The 27,754-nt window shown below is 42.9% G+C and overlaps 1 protein-coding gene across 1 annotated transcript in view; it reads right to left on the bottom strand.

Moving 5' to 3' along the window:
• Positions 1-501: 501 nt before the first annotated feature.
• Positions 502-27,754, bottom strand: part of CCDC27 (coiled-coil domain containing 27) — a 44,521-nt gene continuing 17,268 nt past the window's right edge. The window contains exons 6-12 of the mRNA XM_075327417.1: positions 27,486-27,701; positions 24,855-25,026; positions 22,761-22,891; positions 20,147-20,224; positions 19,742-19,954; positions 16,677-16,781; positions 502-2,266 (exon numbers count right to left, since the gene is read on the bottom strand). Coding sequence (XP_075183532.1) covers positions 2,132-2,266; positions 16,677-16,781; positions 19,742-19,954; positions 20,147-20,224; positions 22,761-22,891; positions 24,855-25,026; positions 27,486-27,701 — 1,050 coding nt within the window. The 3' untranslated portion in view covers positions 502-2,131. The remainder of the gene's footprint in view (positions 2,267-16,676; positions 16,782-19,741; positions 19,955-20,146; positions 20,225-22,760; positions 22,892-24,854; positions 25,027-27,485; positions 27,702-27,754) is intronic.

Below are 27,754 nucleotides of genomic sequence, written 5' to 3' on the forward strand. Positions count from 1 at the left end.
CCCTTTACCTTCCAGGCACTATGAGCCCCTGGAGGTCTTTGAAAACCTCATTCTCCGAATCCTTGGGTGGGTCATCCAGCAGTCAAACCCTGAAGGAAGCCCCCTTACCTCCCAGGCACTAGGAACCCCTGGAGGTCTTTGAAAACCTCATTCTCCGAATCCTTGGGTGGGTCATCCAGCAGTCAAACCCTGAAGGAAGCCCCTCTCCCTCCCAGGCACTAGGAACCCCTGGAGGTCTTTGAAAACCCCATTCTCTGAATCCTTGGTTGGGTCATCCAGCAGTCAAACCCTGAAGGAAGCCCCTTTACCTTCCAGGCACTATGAGCCCCTGGAGGTCTTTGAAAACCTCATTCTCCGAATCCTTGGGTGGGTCATCCAGCAGTCAAACCCTGAAGGAAGCCCCCTTACTTCCCAGGCACTAGGAACCCCTGGAGGTCTTTGAAAACCTCATTCTCCGAATCCTTGGGTGGGTCATCCAGCAGTCAAACCCTGAAGGAAGCCCCCTTACTTCCCAGGCACTAGGAACCCCTGGAGGTCTTTGAAAACCCCATTCTCCGAATCCTTGGGTGGGTCATCCAGCAGTCAAACCCTGAAGGAAGCCCCTTTACCTCCCAGGCACTAGGAACCCCTCCCTTACTATGATAACCGCTAGAAAGAAAATTTTCCGTACCCCTCTTTTATAAAGAATGTTGTAGGTAGAGTAATCATTAAGAACAAGCAGTAGCTTCCAACTAATGACGTTTCGGCTTCTTTTCCTTGTCGAAATACCTTAAAGTCATAATTATCAATTTATTAAGCATTGGCACCATACAAATGGTACAGGTAGTCATCATATATAAAACAATACAATACAAGAACAATAAAAAAAGTGATAAACTGTTCATAAAAAGCAACAATTTGATGAGCATAATGGCCCAGAGCATTGATTTCCTGTATATAACCTTTTACAGTACCTGTTAATAAATTATACAATATATATGATCACTCAAGATGCAGCGACGACACTGGAAGTAAATAGGATAATAGTTAGGGTCAAATCAACAATGATGTCAATGGACAAGGTCCTCAAATTGAGGAACATTTTACTGGTGACGAAGACACGGCTTGTACATAGTCTGTTCTTTTCTGTAGTAACATATGGATGCGAAACCTGTGCGATAAAGGAACAAGACAGAAGAAGAATCAACGTCTTCAAAATGTGGTGCTGGAGAAGGATGTTACCAATACCATGGACGGCAAGAAGAACAAACAAATCAATTTTGGAACAAATTAAGCCAGATATGTCACTCAAAGCAAAGATCACCAAGCTATGACTTGTCTACTTTGGACACATCAAACGAAGAGAGCAATCACTGGAGAAGGACATCATGGTCGGAAGAATAGAAGGAACAAGGAGAAGAGGAAGACCAGTAACCTGATGGCTTGACACTATCAAGATAATGGTGAAGAAGACCCTGGTGGACCTATCTAGGCAGAGAAGACCCTGGTGGACCTATTTAGGTAGTGAAAACCCTGGAGGACCTATCTAGGCAGAGAAGACCCTGATGGACCTATCTAGGCTGCACAAGATCAGTCTTTGTACAGAGCACTCATCCATGAACTCACCATGACTCAAGATTGAGTTGAAGGTCCTTAAAAAACAATAAAACACGTCAGAGTCCTGATATGTATCCCCCATCCCTTCTATATACACCCCAATCAATTTAAAAGAGGTAGGAATAATTATAAAGGGCAATCAGCAAAAAAAAAAAAAAAGAAAAAGTGGGGTCAATGGTAGAAAAGTGCTCATTTTATAGAGTCCACAAAGCATTTGGACTATTTGTAATTATACAAAAGTGAGATGAGGGGAGGTCTAAGGGCCCTACTGTCCTTTGAAAGAGGTGAGGAACAGCAAGAGGTCCAGGCTCGGCTCCTTCTGTCCAACCGGTATGATGGGCTGTGATGGCATAAGTCAGTAAAAACCAATGGTCCCTTCTTGATTTTTTTCTATCGGGCCCACCCTACTCTTTGGATCCCAAATCCTTCTATAAATCATGTTATACAAGTTTATTTTTATGAGTCATGACCCCACTATTCCGCCTTTAAAAACACTTAAAGTGGCTTGTGTGCATCAGAAGAGACAGCGTCCTTTTCACGAAGCTTTCTTCCTAGAAGTAAATGATGTCTGCTTGACGGGAGGAGAGGTTTCTGATAGATGAAGCGGAGGGACCTTCACTCCTTTCTGTTTTAGTTGTTGATGAAAATCTGATCTTTCCGCAATTATTTTCTACAAAAGGTAAAGAAAAACAGAGGTGATGCCTTTAGCAGCATAGAAGAATCAGGTGGAAATTCCATACACTACAGGTAAACAAGATGATATCATCTATATAACGTCCATTATTACAAGAGCATGAAACCCTGCGTGTGAAATGTCATCCACTGTATGTATTATACAGACCAGTAATACATTGAGACGCTTAACACTTCGGAATATGTTGCAGAAAAATCTGCAGTGGGTGCTGTTTGGTTTACAAAACTATGTATAAAACAAATCAAATTTTGTGAACCCCTTTCCTTCACTGCATAATTATACACCACAAATTTTAGCATTGACAATTTTTTCATGGAGATATTAGAGAAAAGCAGGACTCCTACTCTATACTACACCCTCCCCCTACTCCCTCCATGCCTCCTATTCTTTACTACACCCTCTCCCTACTCCCTCCATGCCTCCTACTCTATACTACACCCTCCCCCTACTCCCTCCATGGCTCCTACTCTATACTACACCCTCCCCCTACTCCCTCCATGCCTCCTATTCTTTACTACACCCTCTCCCTACTCCCTCCATGGATCCTACTCTATACTACACCCTCCTCCTACTTCCTCCATGCCTCCTATTCTTTACTACACCCCTCCCTACTCCCTCCATGACTCCTACTCTTTACTACACCCTCTCCCTACTCCCTCCATGGCTCCTACTCTATACTACACCCTCCCTCTACTCCCTCCATGCCTCCTATTCTTTACTACACCCTCTCCCTACTCCCTCCATGGCTCCTACTCTATACTACACCCTCCCCCTACTCCCTCCATGGCCCCTACTCTATACTACACCCTCCCCCTACTCCCTCCATGGCCCCTACTCTATACTACACCCTCCCCCTACTCCCTCCATGGCTCCTACTCTATACTACACCCTCTCCCTACTCCCTCCATGGCTCCTACTCTATACTACACCCTCCCCCTACTCCCTCCATGCCTCCTATTCTTTACTACACCCTCTCCCTACTCCCTCCATGGCTCCTACTCTATACTACACCCTCCCCCTACTCCCTCCATGGCCCCTACTCTATACTACACCCTCCCCCTACTCCCTCCATGGCCCCTACTCTATACTACACCCTCCCCCTACTCCCTCCATGGCTCCTACTCTATACTACACCCTCTCCCTACTCCCTCCATGGCTCCTACTCTATACTACACCCTCCCCCTACTCTCTCCATGGCTCCTACTCTATACTACACCCTCCCCCTACTCCCTCCATGGCTTCTACTCTATACTACACCCTCCCCCTACTCGCTCCATGGCTCCTACTCTATACTATACCCACCTCTACTCACTCTATGGCTCCTACTCTATACTACACCATCCTCCTACTCCTGCCATGGCTCCTACTCTTTACTACATCCTCCCTCTACTCGCTCCATGGCTCCTACTTTATACTACACCCTCCCCTTACTCGCTTCATGGCTCCTACTCTATATTACACCATCATCCTACTTGTTCCATGACTCCTACTCTATATTACACCATACCCCTACTTGCTCTATGGCTCTTACTCTATACTATACCTCCCCCTACTCGTTCCATGGCTCCTACGGTTAGATTTAGCTCTGAATTTAGTGCTGTGTCTGATCTATCAGATTTTGGATTTTTCCAGTTGAAAGAAGGTATCACCTATCCAACTTCTAGATAGGTGGGAGATCCAACTGCTGGTTTCCTCACCAATTGCCAGAACAGACCAAATGCTTGACTCCTCCATTCATTCTCTATGGAACTGCTGAAAGAAGAGTCCAGTGCTCTGGCAGTCCCCCAGACTGTGGGTGTGTGGATCGTCAGCAGAGCATTCGCACCCCCACCCAATTCTAAAAGAGATCTAAGTGCCACACTTTTGTCAATCATGAGGGTCTCAATGGTCAGACCTTCATCTATCTTAAAGTTATCACCAGAATATCTTTTTAATACAGAGACCTGAGATGTTACCTGCAGGTATAGGTCCGACACAAAGTCCTTCACCTACCATGTGCAAATGTACTGTGGTTCATTCTTTTGGTACCAAGGGAGATTCTTGAGTTTGCATGTCCTTTCATGGCAGAAGGTATTATGGACACAATCAGGTTTGGTGCTACTGCATCTTCTACATCCCCTTTTTCTAAACCTTACTGCAGCTTATGGATGATGGGCTGGACAACCATTTGTATGACGTAATAGTCTTTATTATTAATTTATGAAGGCCCCATACATTTTAGATCATTGTTGGCCAATGCCTGCTGATTTTGGCATCACCAGTCAGCCTTCCCATGTGCATGGGGACCTTCTGACTCTCCCACGACAGATGACGGAGGAGATAAAGTACAGGCAGCTTGAATTCAATTTTCCGACTCTTTTGTTCTCAAAACAGATAAGCTGATGCCAGATTAGTTTGGCAGCAGTTTACTCTGGTCTCCTTATAGAGAACACATGAACAATGAACACTGGGCTAAGCCGAGCACTAATGTTTATGGGGCAGCAGGAAGAGATAGGTATCGACCGAACAAGTTATTTGGCCAACTGCTATCTACGGTTATGGCACTGCTGGAGAAACTCGAGCATAGTGCAGTCCCAACGTCAGAACTACAGCAATCAGGAAATTATCCTCAACTGTGGATAGGGCATAACTTACTATACTGAGAATAACCCTTTAACTCAATATCTAGGTCATTACAACCATGCTCTGCCGAGAAAGTGTGGTTGGGTGTTCTTTGTATAGAGCTTTTCCACCAAAGAGATGTCAACAGGGTGGATCCCCCCATTAATGATAACAATAAAGTGATTAGATGGTCTTCAAATTTTGAGCTACAAGCCAGGCACTGTGCCGAGAATTCCCTAGACATAGTTTGGTTGAGGGCGATTCTATTTATTGAAAAACACACTTCTATGCCAATGGGATCCTCATTGTTTCTTTGATGCAACTCAATGAGAGACAACTAAATATGAGCCAATGCCCTGGTCAGGACAATGTGGAATCAGGCACGTGCCCCAACAGCTTACTAGTTATAATGAAGAAAAAGAAAAGCACTCCATGTAGGAGTAATGCTGGACATACTTTAGTATTGGAGCACTGCTCACCTAATAAAGTTGTGTTGGGCAGACACTACTGAAAAGAGTAAAAATAATTCCACTCCACATTGAGGCTGCTCCACCAACCGCTGGTTCAGAACCCCAAGGATTCCAGAACAATAAGGATATCCCCAAGGAAGAAAAAAAGACGGTATCGCCTGGATGCTGCCGTAGAAGTAGGTGTCCAGAAACTGAGTATAGAAAAAGTTTTTGTGAAACTAAGCACTACTCATGGGCAAACCATGAGGCTGGGTAGTCAAGAGCTCCGGGGTCAGATACCAGGAGGGCTGATAATAACCAAAGCATGTAGTGAGGTCACAGTCAAAGGACAAAATTCCAGGAAGGTGGTGGATTAAGACAAAGGGGCTAGGCAAACAGGTAGTCAGAAGAAAGGTCAGAGGTTGGCAACAACTGATCAGAAGCTGAGCACAGAAAAAAGGCACACAGACCCCACCGAGCGTAAAGCTACAACTGGCACTGATCTGACCCCTGCTAGCCAGATAAATAGCCCATATAATCAACCTAAAGGCCGAAACCTGGAGGAAGACAAGCAGCTTCTGTGATAAGTCCAAGCAATCCTTAATTTGCATGGAAACGGCCCAAGTCGCTCCAGTCCCAGAATGGGCGGCTTTGTGGTCATTCAGAATCTTGAGAGCCCAGCATGCCCCCGACATCTAACATGCGGCTGACCCAGTGACAGGCTGATTCGTGACAGTTTTTATTGGAACTATGCATTTCATAGGCAACCCAACTCCTTCATCAGGTAGATTCCTGAATGTACCTGATTAATGAGTCGGAACGCTTCCGAAACGCGTAGTTCCATAAAAATGTTTTCTAAACTCCGTCTCTGGATATCTACTTCCACAGCAGCGCTCAGGTGGTACTGCAGTCTTTTTTTCTTCCTTGGGGACACAGTTATGATCAGAGACAGGCAAATGGTATTATGATCTATGTAATGGTTACATAGTTACATAGTTACTTAGGTTGAAAAAAGACCTAGGTCCATCTAGTTTAACCTTCCTCCACCGGTTCTACATTTAGTCACTAAGTCATTTATAACCAACAATGTTGTGTACTGAGGAAATCATCCAGCCCTTTTTTAAAAGCTGTTATAGTATCTGCCATTACTACCTCTTGTGGTAGGGCATTCCACAGTCTGACTGCTCTAACTGTAAAGAACCCTTTCCTATTTAGCTGTTGGAATCGCTTTTCTTCCACTCGCAGTGAGTGCCCCCTGGTCCTTAGTATTGTCTTTGGAAGAAATAAGTCATGTGCCAGTCCTTTATATTGACCACACATGTATTTATACATATAAATGAGATCTCCTCTGAGACGTCTTTTTTCTAAGCTAAACATATCTAACTTTTTCAACCTGTCATCATATGTGAGGCCTTCCATTCCTTGTAGTAGTCTAGTTGCCCGCCTTTGAACTGACTCTAACTTCTGAACGTCCTTTTTAAAATGTGGAGCCCAAAACTGGATCCCGTATTCCAGATGTGGCCTTACAAGTGATTTATAGAGGGGTAACAATACGTTGGGATCACGGGATCTAATCTCTCTTTTTATACACCCTAAAATCTTGTTTGCTTTAGCAGCTGCTGCTTGACATTGAGTGCTGCTGCTCAGCTTATTTGTAATGAGAATACCCAAGTCCTTCTCCTGTTCTGTAGTCCCGAGTTTACTTCCATTTAATGTATACGCAGCTATAGGATTACTCCGTCCTAGGTGCATTACTTTACATTTATCAACATTAAATCTCATTTGCCAAGTATCTGCCCATTCTGACATCTTATCCAGATCTTTTTGTAATATTGTACTATCCAGGTCAGTTTTTAATATCCTACATAGTTTGGTGTCATCGGCAAAGACTGACACTGTACTATCAATCCCATCCACAAGGTCATTAATAAAGAGAGTAAAAAGAATCGGTCCAAGCACAGATCCCTGCGGCACCCCACTGCTGACTATAGCCCATTTAGAGAATGTACCATTTATGACTATTCTTTGTTTCCTATCTTTTAGCCAATTCCTTACCCAGTTGCATATTGTGTCCCCTAGTCCTTGCTTCTGGAGCTTTAGTATAAGGCTATTATGTGGTACAGTATCAAATTCCTTTGCAAAGTCCAAATAAATCACATCAGCTGCATTACCAATATCCAGGTTTGAACTTACCCCCTCATAGAACCCCAACAGGTTGGTTAGACACGACTTATCTTTCATGAATCCATGCTGTTTGTCAGTTATCATATTATTTTCTGCAATATATTTTTGCATGTCATCCCTTAAAATGCCCTCAAAAACTTTGCATACTACTGATGTCAGGCTTACTGGACGGTAGTTGCCTGGATCTACCCTCTTACCTTTCTTAAATATCGGTACCACATCAGCAATCCTCCAATCCTGAGGCACCAACCCTGTTACAAGTGAGTCTAAAAAGATGAGATACAGCGGTCTGTCGATTACGGAGCTCAATTCCCTCAATATTCGTGGATGAATGCCATCTGGCCCTGGGGATTTGTCAATGTTTAATTTACTCAGACGTAGGCGTACTTCATCTTGTGTTAAATTAATTATATCGGGTGGTGAACTTTGATTTTTCACTTGTTGAATGATCCCTGGTACAGTCAGTTCCTTGGTGAATACAGATGAGAAATGCCTATTTAATATCTCAGTCTTTTGTTTGTCCTCTATAACTAACTTGTTATATTTTAAGGGGCCGATACTATCCTTTGTTTTCCTTTTGGCATTAATGTATTTATAAAAGATTTTGGGATTTATTTTAATGTCATTGGCGATTTTTGTTTCAGTAGCTAATTTTGCTTGTTTGATTTCTTTTTTACATTTCCTATTGATATCTTTATACTTCTGAAATGCTATTTCTGTATTCTCAGCCTTTAAGATTTTAAATGCCCTTTGTTTTTGTTTTATTATACTTTGTACAGTCTTATTTATCCATAGTGGTTTCTTTTTATTCCTAGACATTTTATTACCAGAGGGTATACGTTTTTTACAGGACTCTAGTAGTATATCCTTAAACTTTCCCCATTTATGTTCAGTATCCCCAGTTATTATGACTTTGTCCCAATCTACACATTTAAGCTCTTCCCTTAAATTTGTTGAAATCAGCTTTCCTAAAATTCCAGGTTTTAGCATACCCCCTTTGAAATGTTCTATTGAATATTACGTTGAAGCTTACCATATTATGATCGCTGGTGCCCAAGTGCTCCCGGACCTGTAGATCTGAAATTGTATCCGGTCTATTTGACAGGACCAGATCTAGCAAATTATCTCCCCTAGTCAGTTCATCTACCATCTGAGAGAGGAAATGGTCTTGAATGGTAGATAAGAATTTACAGCTTTTAGCAGAACCAGAAGATTCTATGTCCCACTGTATGTCTGGATAGTTGAAATCCCCCATAATAAGAACCCGATTATTATTATTAGCTGCCTTTTCAATTTGTTCCAGCATTTCACCCTCTATTTGTTCAGGTATGTTAGGAGGCTTATAGCAAACTCCAATTAGCATTTTTCCATTATTCCCCTCCCCATGTACATTTACCCATACTGACTCTACATTGTTGCAGTTCCCCTCAATGTCATCATACATAAATGAAAAATAGTTCCCAGCTCTGTGGATCACTGATGGTACCAGGGATATAATAATAATAATATTTATTCACTTATATGGTGCTATTAATTCCATAGCACTTTACATTCATCAGTAACAGTGTTCGGCTTTGCGTGTTTGGAATTACAAGGGTAAGACAAACTATTGAAGTGTCTGGTTGCAGGGTTGATTCTCTAACTGAATGCTGAGGAAAATGAATATTTCACATTCCTGGTAGTCACCTATTCACAAACACCTGTCAACAGTTTTCTATAACAGTTGGACGCTCATATAATGAAGCCGACATATTAGTTTATCAATATCTCTGAGAACTGAATGAAAATGTCCTTGGAACCTATGATGGGGCACTGCTCGTGGTCGCCTGGCAGCTCTAAAAATGGCTACCACAGACAGGCTTGGTACTAGCCACTCCTCTTACCAGATCTGAGGAGTTGCCCTGGCCATCACCCTTTAACCCCTGCCTGGACTTACATAGGGACCCATGGGTTAAGGCCATGGAGTCAGCTGCTGGCCGGTGGCGAAGGCTGACAGAAGTGGTCAGGTTGTTGGATCAGAACCAGGAAGGTAGACGAGGCACAAAATCAGAAGGCAAAACAATAGAAAATAGGGTAAGATCAAAACAGGAAGACCACGGGCCAAACGGGCTGGAGAAGCAAAGTGAAAAGGGGCTGGTAAAGCCATATCTGGCAGTTCCCAGTACTAGGCTGGTTGAATTAGTGCTGTCCTATTGACCAAAGCAAGGAGAATATTACTCCACCTAAACAGGCGTTGATGGGGAGCTCCAAGGGCCTACATCAAAGTGTGCCCAAAAGTGCCATGAAGAAGTGGTGCCAAGTGGTAGAGCACCAGAAGCCCCTGTGTGTAGTAAAGCAGATGAGATGGGTCTAAACAGCAGCACAGACTTTTTAGGTGTAACAGAGGGTATTCCCACTTGCTACCATGAAGCAGAAGTGTACCCCGAAAGTATTCACAACAGCAAAAAAAGTGCCAGGGTGCAGCAGACCAATAGATATGGAAGATGATGGAGGTTGCTTCTCTGCGAAATGTCAGAGAAGAGGTTGTCATTGCTGTGGAAAACTGTCCATATGACCAGTAGTGCAGAAAATGCATAGGTGGGAGCAGGAAGCGTCCAACCTGTTGCCTTGTGAGACAATTGAAGAGCCTTCTCAAGAAAAGATACCAACACACCACATAAGTTGGACAGGGAGGCTTCACATGTGCGGCCGAGGGAGAGTCATGGTCATTCTGCAATGGAACGACAGCAGAGAGAGTGCAAAATAAAGGGTGCGCGGGAGACAGGGGCTCCCTCCCTGCCAGTGGGCCAAGTAAGGGTTTTTACAGTGACCTCAGTCATGTGGTGGAAGGTGACTCCTGTGCCAGTGCATGCAGACGGCCATTACTAGAGCTTTTCTCAGTGACTGAGAGATGAACCACTCTGACCAAAAACTGCACCTCTAGCGATAGAGCGCTGCTAATAAGTGAGAGCAGCAGGTACCGGAGCGCGTGACTGCAGCAGACTAGCAAAAAGTGAGGGCCAAAGGCCGCATCCCCCGAACAGTGAAGGTGCTGCAGCTCTGATAGCAGCAGGCAAGTCAATGAGACATCCACGCCACTGTCCGACCACGGCATATGATCTTAGGCCCTGCACCAGTTTATGAAGTTTTCAAGCTATGTGCCCTCAAATTTTCCAGAAAGCTCATCAACGTCTCCAGTACTGTTGTTGTAAGAAGAAATGGATTTTCCGCACATATTTTCAAGACAGAAAATCCATTGCGTAAAAGGCTGGAAGTGGAAGTTTTTATATATCACTAGTTTACATTGAATCATTGAATGCTGCACTGTGCCGTCCACTGTCTATGCCCAATATAGAATATGGTCATACAGCATATCAGTATATACTATACATAATATGGTATATTGTACTGCATCAGGTCCAAAATCCACTTTTCAATTCCAGTTGCTTAAAGAGTAATTAAACTATATATATATATATATATATATATATATATATATATATATATATATATATATATATACAGTTAGGTCCAGAAATCTTTGGACAGTGACACAATTTTGGCGAGTTGGGCTCTGCATGCCACCACATTGGATTTGAAATGAAACCTCTACAACAGAATTCAAGTGCAGATTGTAACGTTTAATTTGAAGGTTTGAACAAAAATATCTGATAGAAATTGTAGGAATTGTACACATTTCTTTACAAACACTCCACATTTTAGGAGGTCAAAAGTAATTGGACAAATAAACCAAACCCAAACAAAATATTTTTATTTTCAATATTTTGTTGCGAATCCTTTGGAGGCAATCACTGACTTAGGCTGGTTTCACACTACGTTTATTTAACATCCGTCCATAACGTTTTTTTCAGGGAATAGTGAAGTAGGGCTTGCAAGGCTGCGCCAGTGACCACTCTGAACATAGAGAGTTAATGTTCCTTTATTTCATCTTTAGGTCGACGCGTTTCTGGAGTCTCTGCTCCCTTCCTCAGGACACACAGGAAAAAAAGTACATCAAATCACTTAACTCTCTATGTTCAGAGTGGTCACTGGCGCAGCCTTGCAAGCCCTACTTCACTATTCCCTGTTATCAGCCATTTTTGGGTGCTGCTGCCGTTGGCCGTGATTATATGCCTGCATAGTAGTTGTGACTCTCACAACTCACGGGGTGAGTGACTTTCTTTATTTTACCCCATATACAACTCGGATAAGACCCTATTTGTGCTTCTTTTTCCACAGTCTTTCGTATTGTTCATAACGTTTTTTTAGCGGAAAAACGGATCCAGTGCAAATGCGTTTTCACTTCAATGCATTTGCAATGGACTCGCGTCCACCTGCGTTTGCGTGCGTTAGACACAGGATCCGTACTTTTGCGTTATTTTAACATGTTTCAAAAACGCTACTTGTGGCGTTTTTTACCTTTGTCAAAATAACGCATCTCACAGGATCCTTCACATTGCGCCGTGAGCTGCAATGCATTTCAATGAGCGCTGGATCCTGCCTAGCAGAATGCGTTGAGTTGCGTTGTAACAGGATCCTGCTTTTGTACTGAGCATGCCCAGAAAGTACTGAGCATGCCCAGAACCAGTCTCGCGTGATCTGTCTCTCCTCCTCCCTCCCTCACCCTCTCTATCTCTGTCTTTCCCCCTTCCTCTCTCTCCCACCTGAGAGCTGCGGACACTCGTAACCAAGGTAAATATCGGGTAACCACTTCTCTTAGTTACCCGATGTTTACGTTGGTTACGTGTGCAGGCAGCCCTGCTCCTAGCAGCTGCAGACACTCGTAACCAAGATAAATATCGGGTATCCAAGCCCGATGTTTACCTTGGTTACGAGCGTCTGCAGCTGTCAGAAGCCGGCTCCCAGTCTGGCACGTTTAGTTCCCCTCACTCCCGATCATATGACTCCAATGCCTGCCCCTAAACATCCAGTGACAGGATCCTGCAAAGTAAGACATGCGTTTACATGCGTTTTTTGCTGTAAAAGCAGGATCCGCTTTTGCAGCAAAAAAACGTTCAGGACGCATGTTAAATAAACGTAGTGTGAAAGCAGCCTTAAAGGGAACCAATCATCAGGATTTTCGTGTATAAGCTGCAGCCAGTGCAGTACTGGCACTATCATGCACAGTGTGTACATACCATCAGGGGGCAGCTCGGCTGTTTAGTCAGTGAAATCCAACTATATAAAGTTTGAAATTTCGTGCACTTTTTGATTGACGTGTGCACCTCTCTGCTAATGTCCGGGCGGGTTATGCAGGAGTTCCCCGCCCCCCCACCAGCCTGTTCCTCCCTCTCTCCTGATGTCCGGGCGGGTTATGCACGTGTTCCCCGCCCCCCGCGCTGCCTGTTCCTCCCTCCCTCCCTCTGGCTGTATGTAAATATCTAATCTTCAGAAACATGGCACCGGAGTGGGCCTCTGCGCATAGCGCTTATCTCCGACGCCATATTTCTGAAGCCCGCATTACACAGCTTGGTGTCTGCAGACTGCAGAACAGCTGATCGGAGGACGCGATATCACTACCGTGACCGGGTCTCGCAGCACTGCCGTCACGGGGTCATGTGAGTCCATTGTGAACTTACCTCACCTGACCCCCGATGTCGCTGGCAGGCTGCTGTCCTGGCCCGGTGTCCTGAGGCGGCACGTCATCATAGGTACAGCTGATCGCGTCCTCCGATCAGCTGTTCTACAGTCTGCAGACACCAAGCTGTGTAATGCGGGCTTCAGAAACATGGCGCCGGAGATAAGCGCTATGCGCAGAGGCCCACACCGGCGCCATGTTTCTGAAGATTAGATATTTACATACAGCCAGAGGGAGGGAGGGAGGAACAGGCAGCGCGGGGGGGCGGGGAACACGTGCATAACCCGCCCAGACATCAGGAGAGAGGCAGGAACAGGCTGGTGGGGGGGCGGGGAACTCCTGCATAACCCGCCCGGACATTATCTGCAGAGGTGCACACATCAATCAAAAAGTGCACGAAATTTCAAACTTTATAAAGTTGTATTTCACTGCCTAAACACCCGAGCTGCCCACTGATGGTATGTACACACTGTGCATGATAGTGCCAGCACTGCACTGGCTGCAGCTTATACACGAAAATCCTGATGATTGGTTCCCTTTAAGTCTGGAACCCATGGATATCACCAAACGCTGGGTTTCCTCCTTCTTAATGCTTTGCCAGGCCTTTACAGCCACAGCCTTCAGGTCTTGCTTGTTTGTGGGTCTTTCCGTCTTAAGTCTGGATTTGAGCAAGTGAAATGCATGCTCAATTGGGTTAAGATCTGGTGATTGACTTGGCCATTGCAGAATGTTCCACTTTTGTGCACTCATGAACTCCTGGGTAGCTTTGGCTGTATGCTTGGGGTCATTGTCCATCTGTACTATGAAGCGCCATCCGATCAACTTTGCGGCATTTGGCTGAATCTGGGCTGAAAGTATATCCCGGTACACTTCAGAATTCATCCGGCTACTCTTGTCTGCTGTTATGTCATCAATAAACACAAGTGACCCAGTGCCATTGAAAGCCATGCATGCCCATGCCATCACGTTGCCTCAACCATGTTTTACAGAGGATGTGGTGTGCCTTGGATCATGTGCCGTTCCCTTTCTTCTCCAAACTTTTTTCTTCCCATCATTCTGGTACAGGTTGATCTTTGTCTCATCTGTCCATAGAATACTTTTCCAGAACTGAGCTGGCTTCATGAGGTGTTTTTCAGCAAATTTAACTCTGGCCTGTCTATTTTTGGAATTGATGAATGGTTTGCATCTAGATGTGAACCCTTTGTATTTACTTTCATGGAGTCTTCTCTTTACTGTTGACTTAGAGACAGATACACCTACTTCACTGAGAGTGTTCTGGACTTCAGTTGATGTTGTGAACGGGTTCTTCTTCACCAAAGAAAGTATGCGGCGATCATCCACCACTGTTGTCATCCGTGGTCGCCCAGGCCTTTTTGAGTTCCCAAGCTCACCAGTCAATTCCTTTTTTCTCAGAATGTACCCGACTGTTGATTTTGCTACTCCAAGCATGTCTGCTATCTCTCTGATGGATTTTTTCTTTTTTTTCAGCCTCAGGATGTTCTGCTTCACCTCAATTGAGAGTTCCTTAGACCGCATGTTGTCTGGTCACAGCAACAGCTTCCAAATGCAAAACCACACACCTGTAATCAACCCCAGACCTTTTAACTACTTCATTGATTACAGGTTAACGAGGGAGACGCCTTCAGAGTGAATTGCAGCCCTTAGAGTCCCTTGTCCAATTACTTTTGGTCCCTTGAAAAAGAGGAGGCTATGCATTACAACAGAGCTATGATTCCTAAACCTTTTCTCCGATTTGGATGTGAAAACTCTCATATTGCAGCTGGGAGTGTGCACTTTCAGCCCATATTATATATATAATTGTATTTCTGAACATGTTTTTGTAAACAGCTAAAATAACAAAACTTGTGTCACTGTCCAAATATTTCTGGACCTAACTGTATATATACATATACATACACACATATATATATATTATATACACACACACACACACACATATATTATATATACACATATATATATATATATATATATATATATATATTATAATATTATATATATATATATATATATATATATATATATATATATATATAACTGTGTCCAGCATAGAAAATTCATAAATAGCATATCCCTTTATTTGGGGATGTATCTTGATTCCTGTAATACATTTCTCCATGTAAGTGGTTTCAAATCTTTGCTTTTCCCCATTCTATTTGTGTTCATCTGCACTGATATCAGAACAAGCTCATTTGGAGTACAGATGATGGCAGTGATGGGTCAGCTCTGGTCTCCTCTGAGTGTTGTGTCTATCAGAACGATCTCCAGCACAGCTCATCCTCAGAGATAGTGAGACATAGGAGCTGATCTGACCCATCACTGCCATAATCTGTACTCCAAATTAGTACATTCTGATATGAGTGCAGCTAAAAGCAAAGACTGGGGAAAAGCAAGGGATTTTATTTCACTTATAGTCATTTTTTTGTTTTACAGGAATTAAGACAAATTTCCTAATAAAAGTGATTTGTGAAGTTTCATAAGTTTTTATGCTGGGGAAAAAATAAAATGTTTAGCTACTCTTTAAATTAGAGTACGAAGCAAGGCACAAATAAAATCGCAGCACAGTGACCAAATAACTGCTCCAAATGTAATGAGATAATGCCGCTACACAGTGTCTAAACTGAAAAATAAGGAGCGCTGATAGTGTAATACCAACAGATCAGTGAGGTAGATCAGGAAAAATACACTCACCTGAAAAGGTTGTGATAGTCACAACCACTGATAAAGCATAGGATGATGGCGTCTGCTGCAGCCCCACGTGGATGTGCATACAAATCAGAGTGAAGAGGGGGTTAATGCCGCGCATCAGCCAAAATGAAGATGTAGCACGTTGATGTTATAAACGTATTCTTTTATTCCATCGGTCTACGCGTTTCGAGGATATACCTCTTCTTCAAGACCAGTGCATCAACATAGTATCTATGTTGATGCACTGGTCCTGAAGAAAAGGTATATCCTCGAAACGCGTAGACCGATGGAATAAAAGAATACGTTTATAACATCAACGTGCTACATCTTCATTTTGGCTGATGCGCGGCATTAACCCCCTCTTCACTCTGATTTGTATGCTACACAGTGTCTAAATGACACAGAATACTCAATTATCCTTCATAGGGTACGGTTCCACTTGCGTATAGCTTCTGATGTGATCGGATCACAGCTGCTGAGAAGAGGGAGGGAGCACTTTCTCCCCATCTCCTGTCTCTGCATATATTGCACTGCGGTTGGATGACATGCGAGTGCAGTGCGATGTTTCACCCGCTCCCATAGACTTGTATGGGGGTGTGTTAAACGCAGCATGCTGCGATTCATTTCTCAGGCAGCTATGGCATGAGAAATCAATCGCAGATGGACACTGCCCCATAGTTTTACACTAGAGTGAGAGCAGTGTGATGTTTTATCGGATTGCACTCGGCCGTGCAAAACGCAAGTGGAATCGTACCCATATTGTCAGCTCGGTGGCTGGGCTGTGTATGCCATTCCCCTTCAGTGAGGTGGCAGATGCGCTCAATCAGCCTGCACCGGATGTTTTTAGGTATTTTTCTTACTAACCACGTGCAGAGCACCCTCGTACCTGCATGGTCTCCAGGATTTCATTATCTGAGATTTCAACCTGCGGCCCCTTGAATCCGGGGGCGGTGTATGCCGCCTGTATGATCTTAGTGCGGAATCGCTCAAACTGAAAGGCAAACATGAAATGATAAGTATAAATCTGATATAATCTATAAAAGCCTGGACATGAAATAGCTAGATCCACCTTGTATGAGGGCTGGAAGACTGTCTGCTATGGAAAAAAAAATGTTTGCTTAAAAGAACTGAGAGTCCTCAGGGGTTGATACCTTTTAATAGTTAACTGAAAATATGGTAATAATAGCAAACTTTCAAGACTACTCAGGTCTCTTCATCAGGCTCAATATAACACAAAATCTGAAGAGTCACATATTTATACACAACAGGACATAGAATAGTGCAGTAAAAAAAAACAACAAGTCCTGTGAAGCAGAACTATCACTATGGCAGGGGGGCAGTGATAGTTCTGCTTCACAGGACTTGTTGTTTTTTTTTTGTTTGTTTTTTTTTACTGTACTATTCTATGTCCTGTTGTGTATAAATATGTGACTCTTCAGATTTTGTGTTATACCATGCCTGATGAAGAGACCTGAGTAGTCGTGAAAGTTTGCTATTATTACCATCTTTTCAGTTAGCCATTAAAAGGTATCAACCACTGAGGACTCTCAGTTCTTTTAAACAATTTTTTTTTATCTCTACTGGCTAACACGGTACAAAGATATATTTTACCTGTCTGCTATGGAACATGCTTGGAGCTCCACCTTCTGGTTTACATTTGAGTTGCAGTAAACTATATAAATGCCTCTGCAAACTAGTATGCGCACATTGAGAATTTGGTTGCAGAAATTTCTGCACCATATCTGCATCTCTTGGCAGCAAAAAATGCTCCGAAAAAAGCGATAATTTTTGATGCATTTTCTTTATATGCGTTTTTCATTGCTTACAATGTCTGGAATCCACTGGAATGTCTGGCAATAATCTGGAAAATCCACTCGGGGGTGTCCTAAAGTGTTAGGGGGCCAATATTAGCCATGGTATCGTTTGTGCAGGAGCTTCATATATAACTGATCGGCAGCACAGGGGAATTTACCCCAAGGTCCCCCCTACAGATTACAGCTGGAGATTTACTGCACCCTTCATAGCTATTGAAATAAAGTATAGCAAAACTTTCAAAAAAGTTTTGCTAAGTTTCGGACTGTGTTTATCAGTTTCGATCACTGGGGAGTCGCGTTATCGGACAGTCTTCAGATTGCTGGGAAAGGGCAGAAGCGCTCAGTGTAGCCTCCAGTGTGAGTAATAATAATAATATCAATAATATTTATTCATTTATATAGCGCCATTAATTTCACAGCGCTTTACATACATTGGCAACACTGTCCCCATTGGGGCTCACAATCAAATTCCGTATCAGTATGTCTTTGGAGTGTGGGAGGAAACCGGAGAACCCGGAGGAAGCCCACGCAAAAACGGGGAGAACATACAAACTCCTTGCAGATGGTGAGTAGAGCAGTGTACATACACTTTTTTGTAAATAAACTGAGCGCTTCTCCCCTTTCCACTAAACAATCGATGTGGGGGCAACACTGGCTCCAAATTGTAGGAAACATACGGTCCCGGTGGGCCCCTCTTGGCTTCCGATTATTTCTTCTCCCTCCTAAGACGGAGATTTAGATCTTGTTTTTTGCAGAATGAGTTGTAGTTATGTACTTTGTCATTTGACTATAAAATGTACTGAAAAAAATGTTCTTTAATGTTGCTTTCTCAAAGTGCACCTCATGGTAAAAATGTATTTTGCGCTTCGCCCTATGTGCCACTATGGTTATGTTATATCAAATTTATGTTGTTTTTTTTTGTTTTATTACTTTCTCATTGTATGGGGTAAATATCACAATACTATATTAGCTTGGTCAGTTACCCTAACCTAGAGGCAATACTAAATATGTTTTTGTGTTTGTTTTCTTAGTAGAGAGGATGATTTGAACTTATTTTAATCTATACTGTATAGATATTGGGGATATAAAAAGTCTACACACCCCTGTAAAATGCCAGGTTTCTCTCATTAAAAAAAATCATTCTAAGAGGAATCATTTCAGTACTTTTTCCATGTTCAATCAGATTCAGGTCTAGGCTCTGGCATAGCTGTTCCAAAACTTTGATCTTCTTCTAGCAAAGCCATGCTTTTGTTGATTTGGATGACTCCACCATGCTTCACTGTGGGTTTGGTGTTCTATGGTGATGTGCAGTGTTGGTTGGTTTTGCACCAAAATACCTTTGGAATTATAGCCAAAATGTTCAACCTTGGCCTCATCAGAGCATAACATGTTTTCTCACATTCTTTTGGAAGACTTGATGTAGGTTTTGGATGTAGGTTTTGGTAAAACATAGTCAGGCTCGGATGTTTTTCTTTATACAAAAAAGGTTTCTGTCTTCACACCCTGCCCACGGGCTAGAGATATGATAGAATATAGGAGATTGTTGTCATATGCAGTTCTCAACCAGTACTTGCCATAATTTCCTGCAGCTCCTTTAATGTTGCTTTAAACATCTTGGCAGCACCCCGGACCAATTTTCTTTTTGTCTTTCATTAATTCTTGAGGAATGTCCAATTTTAGGTAATGTCACTGATGTGCCAAATTTTTGATGATGTCTCCAGTGTTCCATGGTATATCTCATGCTTATAAAAAAAATGTTTTACCCTTCTCCGGACTGATGACTTTCAACAATGAGACCCCTTTGCTGTGTTGTCAGCTGTTTGTGGACCATGGCTTTTACTATGCGACTAAGAAAATGTCAGGAAATTATCCAACTAGAACAGCTAAACGTTATATGGTGTCATTCAGAATCACAGAAAGTGATGGCAGCTGTGTACTGACTATTAGTTAATATGAATTTAAGTGATTGGCTAATTTTGGACACAACGATCAAGACTTATTATAGGCGAAACGCGTCAACGTTTGTACGTCAATGCAATGACCCTTTTATTGGAATTTCAATAAAGTGAAGATTTGTTTTTTTAACGGAGCAACCAGCTTTTTCTGTACTATGGACAAGTGATAGATGACGACTTACCCTGGTCTGCATGGCCTCCAGCGCCACCTTCGCATGTTGCTCAGAATATGCCAAGTCCTCGGCTTTGCTCTTGATCTGACTTCTCTCCCCCTCCTGCTTCATCGCCTCTGTCTGATATTTGATTATTTCCTTCTGAAGTCTCTGAACTTCGCTCTTTAGTTCCGCAATCATCTCGTTCCTCCTCATCACCTCGGATTTCAGTTCGCACATCATCTGCAATGACACAAGTGGTGACCTCAACATGTTGACTTTATATTGGCGCTAACACTTTATTTTCTAGTCAATATATGACTTTATTTTTGTTTTATGTCGGGGGTCACAAATTTATGAGCATAAAGCATACCTTTAAGAAAAGAGGACAAGAATAATTATTGGGCTGCATTACTCGCACACTATTTTGTGTACCTCTCGGACACTGCAGTTCTCCAGCTCCAACGTCGCTATCAGTTCTTCATGTTTTCTTTCTTCTCGCAAACTTGAAAACTTAAAGAAGATGAAGAAAGATGAATAAGTTCTGTCATCAGTGTTTTGGACCCACGTTTTGTCAGTGTTTGGTCAGTGTCAGTTTATACCATCAGTTTTTCACATACCCTGTATATCACAAAAGTGAGTACACCCCTCAAATTTTTGTAAATATTTTATTATATCGCTTCATGGGACAACACTGAAGATCTGACCCCGTGATACAATGTACAGTAGTCAGTGTGCAGCTTGTATAACAGTTTATTTAGAGGACACCAAATTTACACTAACACACAGCCATTAATGTCTAAACCACTGGCAACAAAAATGAGTACACCCCTATGTGAAAATGACCAAATTATGCTCAAGTAGCCATTTTCCCTCCCGGGTGTCATGTGACTCATTAGTGTTACAAGGTCTCAGATGTGAATGTGGAGCAGGGGTGTTACATTTGGTGTTATCTCTCACACACTCTCTCATACTGGTCAATGGAAGTTCAGCATGGCTCTTCATGGCAAAGAATTCTCAAAGGATCGGAAAAAAAGAATTGTTGCTCTACATAAAGATGGCCTAGGCTATTAAAAGATTGCCAGCACCCTGAGACTGAACTGCAGCATGGTGGCCAAGACTATACTGCGGTATAACAAGACAGGTTCCCCTCAGAACAGGTCTTGTCATGGTTGACCAAAGAAGTTGAGTGCACATGCTCAGCTTGATTTCCAGAGGTTGTCTTTTCAAAATAGACGTATGAGTGCTGCCAGCGTTGCGTAGAGGTTACAAGGGTGTGGGGGCCACCTGTCAGAGCTCAGACCATACGCTGCACACTGCATCACATTGGTCTGCACAGCTGTTGTCCCAAAATGAAGCCTCTTCTAAAGATAAGGCACAAGAAAGCCTGAAAACAGTTTGCTGAAGACAAGCAGACTAAGGGCATGGATTACTGGACCCATGTTTTGTGATCTGATGAGACCAGGATAAACTAATTTAGTTCAAGGGGTTTCAAGCATGTGTGGCGGCAACCAGGTGGGAGGACAAAGACAAGTGTGTCATGCCTACAGTCAGGCATGGTGGTGGAAGTGTCATGATGGTCACACCACATTTACACTGTTATACAAGCTGTAGACTGACTGATTTACGTTGTATCAAAGTGTCGTATCTTCAGTGTTGTCCCATGAAAATATATCAAATATTTACAAACATGTAATCGCTTTTGTGATATATTGTAGATAAATTAATAAATAATTGACAAAGTTTCTTCACTTCTTTACAATGTTAATCACGGACAGCACACAGACTGTGCCCTGATGCCATCCGTGCGCTGTATGTGATTTTCCCATAGACTTGTTTTCGTCTTTTTCATCCATGATGCTGATAGAAACCAGACTTTTTTTGCACAGATCCACAAAAAAACAAGGGCATATAATGGATAATGGGTCTGTGGTCTCAGTGAAAAATATGGATATAAAATGTATGGACAACATGGATATCTAGATAAAGCCTAAGGCAGGACAGGGGAGGTCATCCCGAGTGAGAGAAGCGCTTTGTAACTGCTCTTCCCTGGTAACATGGACTCTGTCAGCACAGAATTACTGTTCAAGCCAAGTCCAGGCTCTCGGTGCATTATAACGGGCTAAACATGGACCCCTTCATGACATATTACGAATATTTACATCATAGGTCATCTCCCTGCCTTGCACACAGTGTCAGCCCACATCTTTCCCCGCGTGTGTTGGGTGATATGAGCAGCCATCATGTGCCTATAACAGCTGCGGGTGGATCAGAGATTGGAGATCCGCCTGCAGCTGTTATCCAGATAAATCCTGCTGTGATTCCCTGACAGTGGATTTAACAGTCGCCACAGGGGAATATGTTATTTCCCACTCCCATCGGTGGCCCCATTAAGTGATCGCGGGACACCGATGAGTTGATATGACAGGCGGGGGTCAGCTGATGACCTCTGTGTCTGTCATGCCAATCTTCCTGTGATTGTAGGCTGCGACCGACGTTCATAGGAGATCGTGATTTCTTCTATACAGAGCGGTGCTGATGCTGATCCTGCTCTGTACAGTACAAGCTGTTGGAAGATCGCTTCAAGTCTACAAAGGGGACTAGTAAATCCAGTAAAAAGTAAGAGAAAAAATCTTTTCAAACTATGAAAAAAGGAAAGAAAAAAGTTCAATTCACTCCCCTTTTGCCCCATTGAAACTAAAACCATAAAATTACACACATTTGGTGTCGGTGTGTTCATTATCATATAGTGAACATGGTAAATACATTTTAAAAAAAAACAAAACAATATGGAATTGCACTTTTTTTGCAATTTGACCATACTTGGATTTTTTTCCCATTTTCCTGTACATTATGTGATAAAATGGATAGTGTCATTCAAAAGTACAACTCCTGCAAAAAAAAAAAAGTGTTGCTGATGACTCTATGGAAGGATTGATACAATCTCGAGAAGAATGGTGGAGTGACTGCATCCAGGGATGATGGGACCTGTGCCTGCACAGACTCTACGTGGAGGGTGGTCTACAGTGTGATTGACTCCCCTCCGTACCTTCTTGGACATGGCCTGTATTTGAATCTCCCTCTCCTTCAGTTCTTTCTGTAGAGCTTCTTTTTCAGACGCAGATTTCCGAAGTTTTGACTCGTTGGATGAAACTTCTTTCTGCAGAGAGGAAATGGCTCCTGAAAATATGAAAAATAGAGTGTTGCAAACTGAGCAGGGTCCTAGTGACTTAAGCCCTCCATACACGTTACTGTAGACTCAAGTTATCCAAATGCTAATGTGTATAGGGGTGTCGGCCAACTGATTGTTGAGGGAAACGGTGATCCGGCATGTCCGATTTTGGACTGCCAATCACCTTGTTGACCTCGATAGAAGCCACCGGCCAACATATTATCTGGCTGCTCTCGCACAGAGAACAAAAGAGAGCTCTCCTGTGTATGGCAGAGGTGGTCAAGATGGCTGTCATCCGAACAATTATCCCAAGCATCATTTGACCAACAGTCGTCTAATGCAGGGCTGGGCAAAGTGAGGGGCTACATCCGGCCCTCTGGCTGTTCCAGTCGAGCCTTGGACCAAGTCTGTTGGGGGGCTGGAAACAAAGGACCATGGGCCACACCATGCACTCCACCGCTGACCGTCCACCTCCGCACAAGTCCCGATATCCCACTTATCTGCATCCACAGGATACAGACAGCAGTCAACACATTGGTGGAGGACGGTGCCGCTGGCTCTATCTCTCATCGATTAGCGTGAGGCTCTGCAGACACAATGACATCACATCATCGCGTATGCTGTGCGGAACATCAGTGCACCGGAGGCCGGGAGAGAGCATTGAGGCAATGAGAGCGTGGTGAGTATGTGGTGGGGATTTTTTTATGTGTATGGGATGTTGCATGTATTTAAGAGTCTATATGGGGGTTCATTGTGTATATAAACAGCTATGTGTAGAAATGTATGTAGGATGCAATGTGGGCCTCAAAATGTATATAGGAAGTTATGTGTGTCTGATAATGTACGTAGGGGGCTATGTGTGGCTCATACTGTTTATAAGGGGCTATATGTGGCTCATACTGTGTATAGGATGTTATGTGGGGCTTATACTGTATATGCAAAGGCTATGTGGGGGCTCATAATGTATATAGAGGGCTATGTGTGGCTTGTACTGTATATAGGAAGTTATGTGGGGGCTTATACTGTACATGCAAAGGCTATGTGGGGGCTCACACTGTATACACAGACAAGCAAAAGGGTAACAATGTTTTGAACGTTTGACTTTCAGGCTCCATATCTCACCATCCTCTACAGCTTTGACCGGGAGACGACCTTCATTTTATAGACAATCATCTCGGCTATCATATATAAATTTGACTTGCAACTATTTAGCATATATTAGTTATGCAGATTAAATGCCCACCACTGATCTAATGTGTATGGGGGCTCCATTCCCACACAAAAAAGAAATGCAATACTATAATGTAATGTGATGATTTTGGGGCCCTTGTACAAATTTTTTCCATCAGGGCTCAAAAACGTCAAAGTAAATTGAAAAACACAATCTTCTTTTTCTCCTCTTGCTGCTATATTGGGCCTGATTCATTATTGCATTAACTTCTGTTTTGTTGAGTTTTTAGTGTTTTACGCCTTTTTGTTTCCACCACATTGAGAACTCAATCGTAGATGGACACTGCCCCATAATTTTGCACTAGAGTGAGAGCAATCTGATGTTTTATCGGATTGCACTCGTCCATGCAAAACGCAAGTGGAACCGAGCCCTTAGAGAAACCCTATAGAAATAGCGCCACACCACTCAATGCATTATTTCCAGCATTGCGGCTCAACTTCATTAAACTGAATGCGGCTGAACTGCAATACCACAAACAAACTGTCGAGAGATGTGGTGCTCTTTTTTTGGAGCAAGCAGCCAAGTTTTTTTTTTTTTTTAATTCTGTACAACCCCTCTAATATTATTTTTTTTATATGGCCGAAAACCCCTATAAAGGAGTCTCCTGTCTATCAGATCTATATCAATCGGTAGTGGCCAGTGTTATGGTGGCGCTTATTGTCCAGATCCATCATTATATTTAACATAGAAGAACAGAAAATTCTATATTTTGGGTTCTGGTGCCATAGACATATTAGTACCTTTAGACATCTCATAGTCCTTCTTGATGTTCTCTATGTCTTCCTGTAGTTTCTGGATTAGATGACTTTTGACTTCAAGTTGATCCATAGACACATGAAACGTTTCGCCATCTTCTTTTGCGGCTTCAGGGCATCCATTTGTTTCTTTTGATGTAACGTTGTCAATTAAAATCTGATCAAAAAGTAACACAACATTCCCTGAGTTCTGCTAGTTCTCATTAGAAACAGTCAGCAAGCTGAGCTCCTATCACTGCTGGAGGGAAGATAATAAAACTTCACAAAATTTAACCCATTCCCATTATAGCTAATTTTCGGTTTGTTTTTTTTCCTCCCCTCCTAAGAGTCCTAACTTTTTATTTTTTCTGTCCACATAAACATATGAGGGCTTGTTTATTTTTTCTAGGTGAGGTGTTTTTATTTTTTTTCTATTTTGGGATGGGTATGATATTTTTCTTGCTTCTTACAGCATTTTTGTTGTGGCAACCCAAAAGAAAATGGTGTTTTTTGAATTTTGTTCTGTTTATGATGTTTACCTATCAGATTTTTTTAATTTTACTATTATTCTTAGATTTGATTTTATTTTACATTTTATTATTATTTTTAGATTTTGATAGATCTGACATTTCTGAGTATTTTTTTTACAGTTTTTTATTATCTTTATTTTTAACAGGAGAAAAGGAGGTGGATTTGAACTTTTATGCTTTGTGGATCTTTTTCAGACTTTTTAAAACTTTTTTTTTACTGTATTTATTGATCCTCTCAGTACCTGAACTTGGAATTGTCTGATCTCTTGTACTATATACAGCAATACCATATATATATATATATATATATATATATATATATATATATATATATATATATATATATATATATATATATATATATATATATATATATATATATATAAATAAATATATATATAGATATATATATATATATATATATATATATATATATGTATATATATAAATAAATATATATATAGATATATATATATATATATATATATAAAACTATATGTAGATATAAAATCACAGTCTCCCTTTGCAGCCTGGCCACAACCTGGGTTTCAGAGGAGCTTGGTGATGACTGGCATGGAGGTCTTCAGAGATTGAGACTGGCTTTGTACCAAATAAGTCACAGGTAAAGCTCTAATCCACCCACGGCCATTAAAGGCCAGTCCTGGCTGTGGTCACCCTATTAGCCAGCTCCATACACCTGTGACGCCCTGGACTAGTCAGGTCGTCACAGGGTTCTGGACAATCTTTCTCTCCCCGTGCAGGGCTCAACCCCCCCATGGTTCTGGGTCCCTATCTTGCAGTACTGCCTCCTCCAGCATTTACAAATCCTAGTTACACCACATACCACACCTGTCAGGCACACCAGTGGGCTGCTTAAGCTGGAATAGGGCCACCCGCCTAGGGGTCAGGCAGGGAGGTGGGAGGTGTCAAGTAGAGTTGAGTGGTAGCCTTCGAGCTGTGAGGAACTCGAGGAAGCTGGGAGTTGGAGCTCCCAGGGAAAAAAGAGACTAGGTTGCAGATGGTGGCCTGGACCTAGAGGAGTCGGACCCCTGGTCGCGGCAGGTTGTGACTGGGTGCTGGGCCAATCAAGGAGGATAGCCGGCAGCCACAGTTCAACAGCCGAGGTGGGACTGAAGGCATGTCGGGGTACACGGACCCTAGGTTGGTGAGAGGCTTCAAGCAACCTGGCAATTAACCTGCGGAGGACAGGGCCTCCATGGACTGTTCCCACCAGCTCAGAGATCGGGGCACTAACGCAACGAGGGGGATAGGGATTTCGAAGCAAAGCAGCCCACTGAAATCCCAAGCGTGATTCCCTGAGAGCAGGCTCCTTCACTTAGCCACAGTGGGGAGCGGTGCGCGGAAAGCTCCAGGCTGACGGGCCACAACGGACAATTTAAATTACAGTGCCAGGAGAGAGGCCACAGACCAATAGGCAGTGCCACAGGGGATGGGACTTGGACGAGCTCCCCTCAGGAGACAGCGGCAGTCAGAGACTTGGTTTACTACATTGTCAGTGTCTGCATTCTTCTGAGTGAGTACCCGATTAACCCCTGCAACCAGCAAACCTGCAAGCCCCTGCATTCCCAAGACACCATCCAGAGTCCCAGGGTAATCCCCTACCCGTGGAGGGTCACGTCACGTAGCTGCCCTGCACCATCACCCCGGGTACTCCCAACGGCAGCGGCAGTACTCCCCCAATTACCATACACCACGGGTGGCGTTACGAACTATACATAACTCCCCTGTAAATAGCCCCCCTTTATTCACTCGGGTGTGACCCTTAGCCCACGGGTCCGGAGACCCTCGAGCCATGAGCAGTGACATCCGGATCCGAGCGGTTCGACCGCTGCCGGGGCGTTACACACAAACTACTGACTTGCACTGTACACATATGACAGATGTTGGTAAGGGGTTAAAACGCTCAGTCTTCAAGGAATAGTATGAGATTTCAGCTCTGAAGCCTTAAAAAATGTGAATGCTGCTCTGCAGAATAATACAGGCTGTAACACAACTGTTACAAGTTAAGAAATGTAATGTATGCAAAGAGTGGCTTTAAAGGCTGATAACAGGGAAAAATAGATGGCACATAAAAATGACTTATTACCTCTGTTTCCATGGGAAAAACCTGGCTTTTTCTTGACTTTCCAGACAAGCTTTCCACAGAGGATACAGTGGATCCACTCCTTTCCAAACTTGCAAATGGATCCTTATGGCTTGATCCCGATTGCGATATCCTTTCTTTCATACCTGCGGGGTATTCTTCTTCAAACACCATATATTCATTCTCTATGTACGGGTTTAGATGATCGGATGTCTTGTCCTGTAGATACAAGAGATAAATTGTCAGCCAGAAATCTATACTTTGTGTTAAAG

This window comes from Anomaloglossus baeobatrachus, chromosome 11, assembly GCF_048569485.1.
Source record: "Anomaloglossus baeobatrachus isolate aAnoBae1 chromosome 11, aAnoBae1.hap1, whole genome shotgun sequence".
In the NCBI taxonomy this organism is placed as follows: domain Eukaryota; kingdom Metazoa; phylum Chordata; class Amphibia; order Anura; family Aromobatidae; genus Anomaloglossus; species Anomaloglossus baeobatrachus.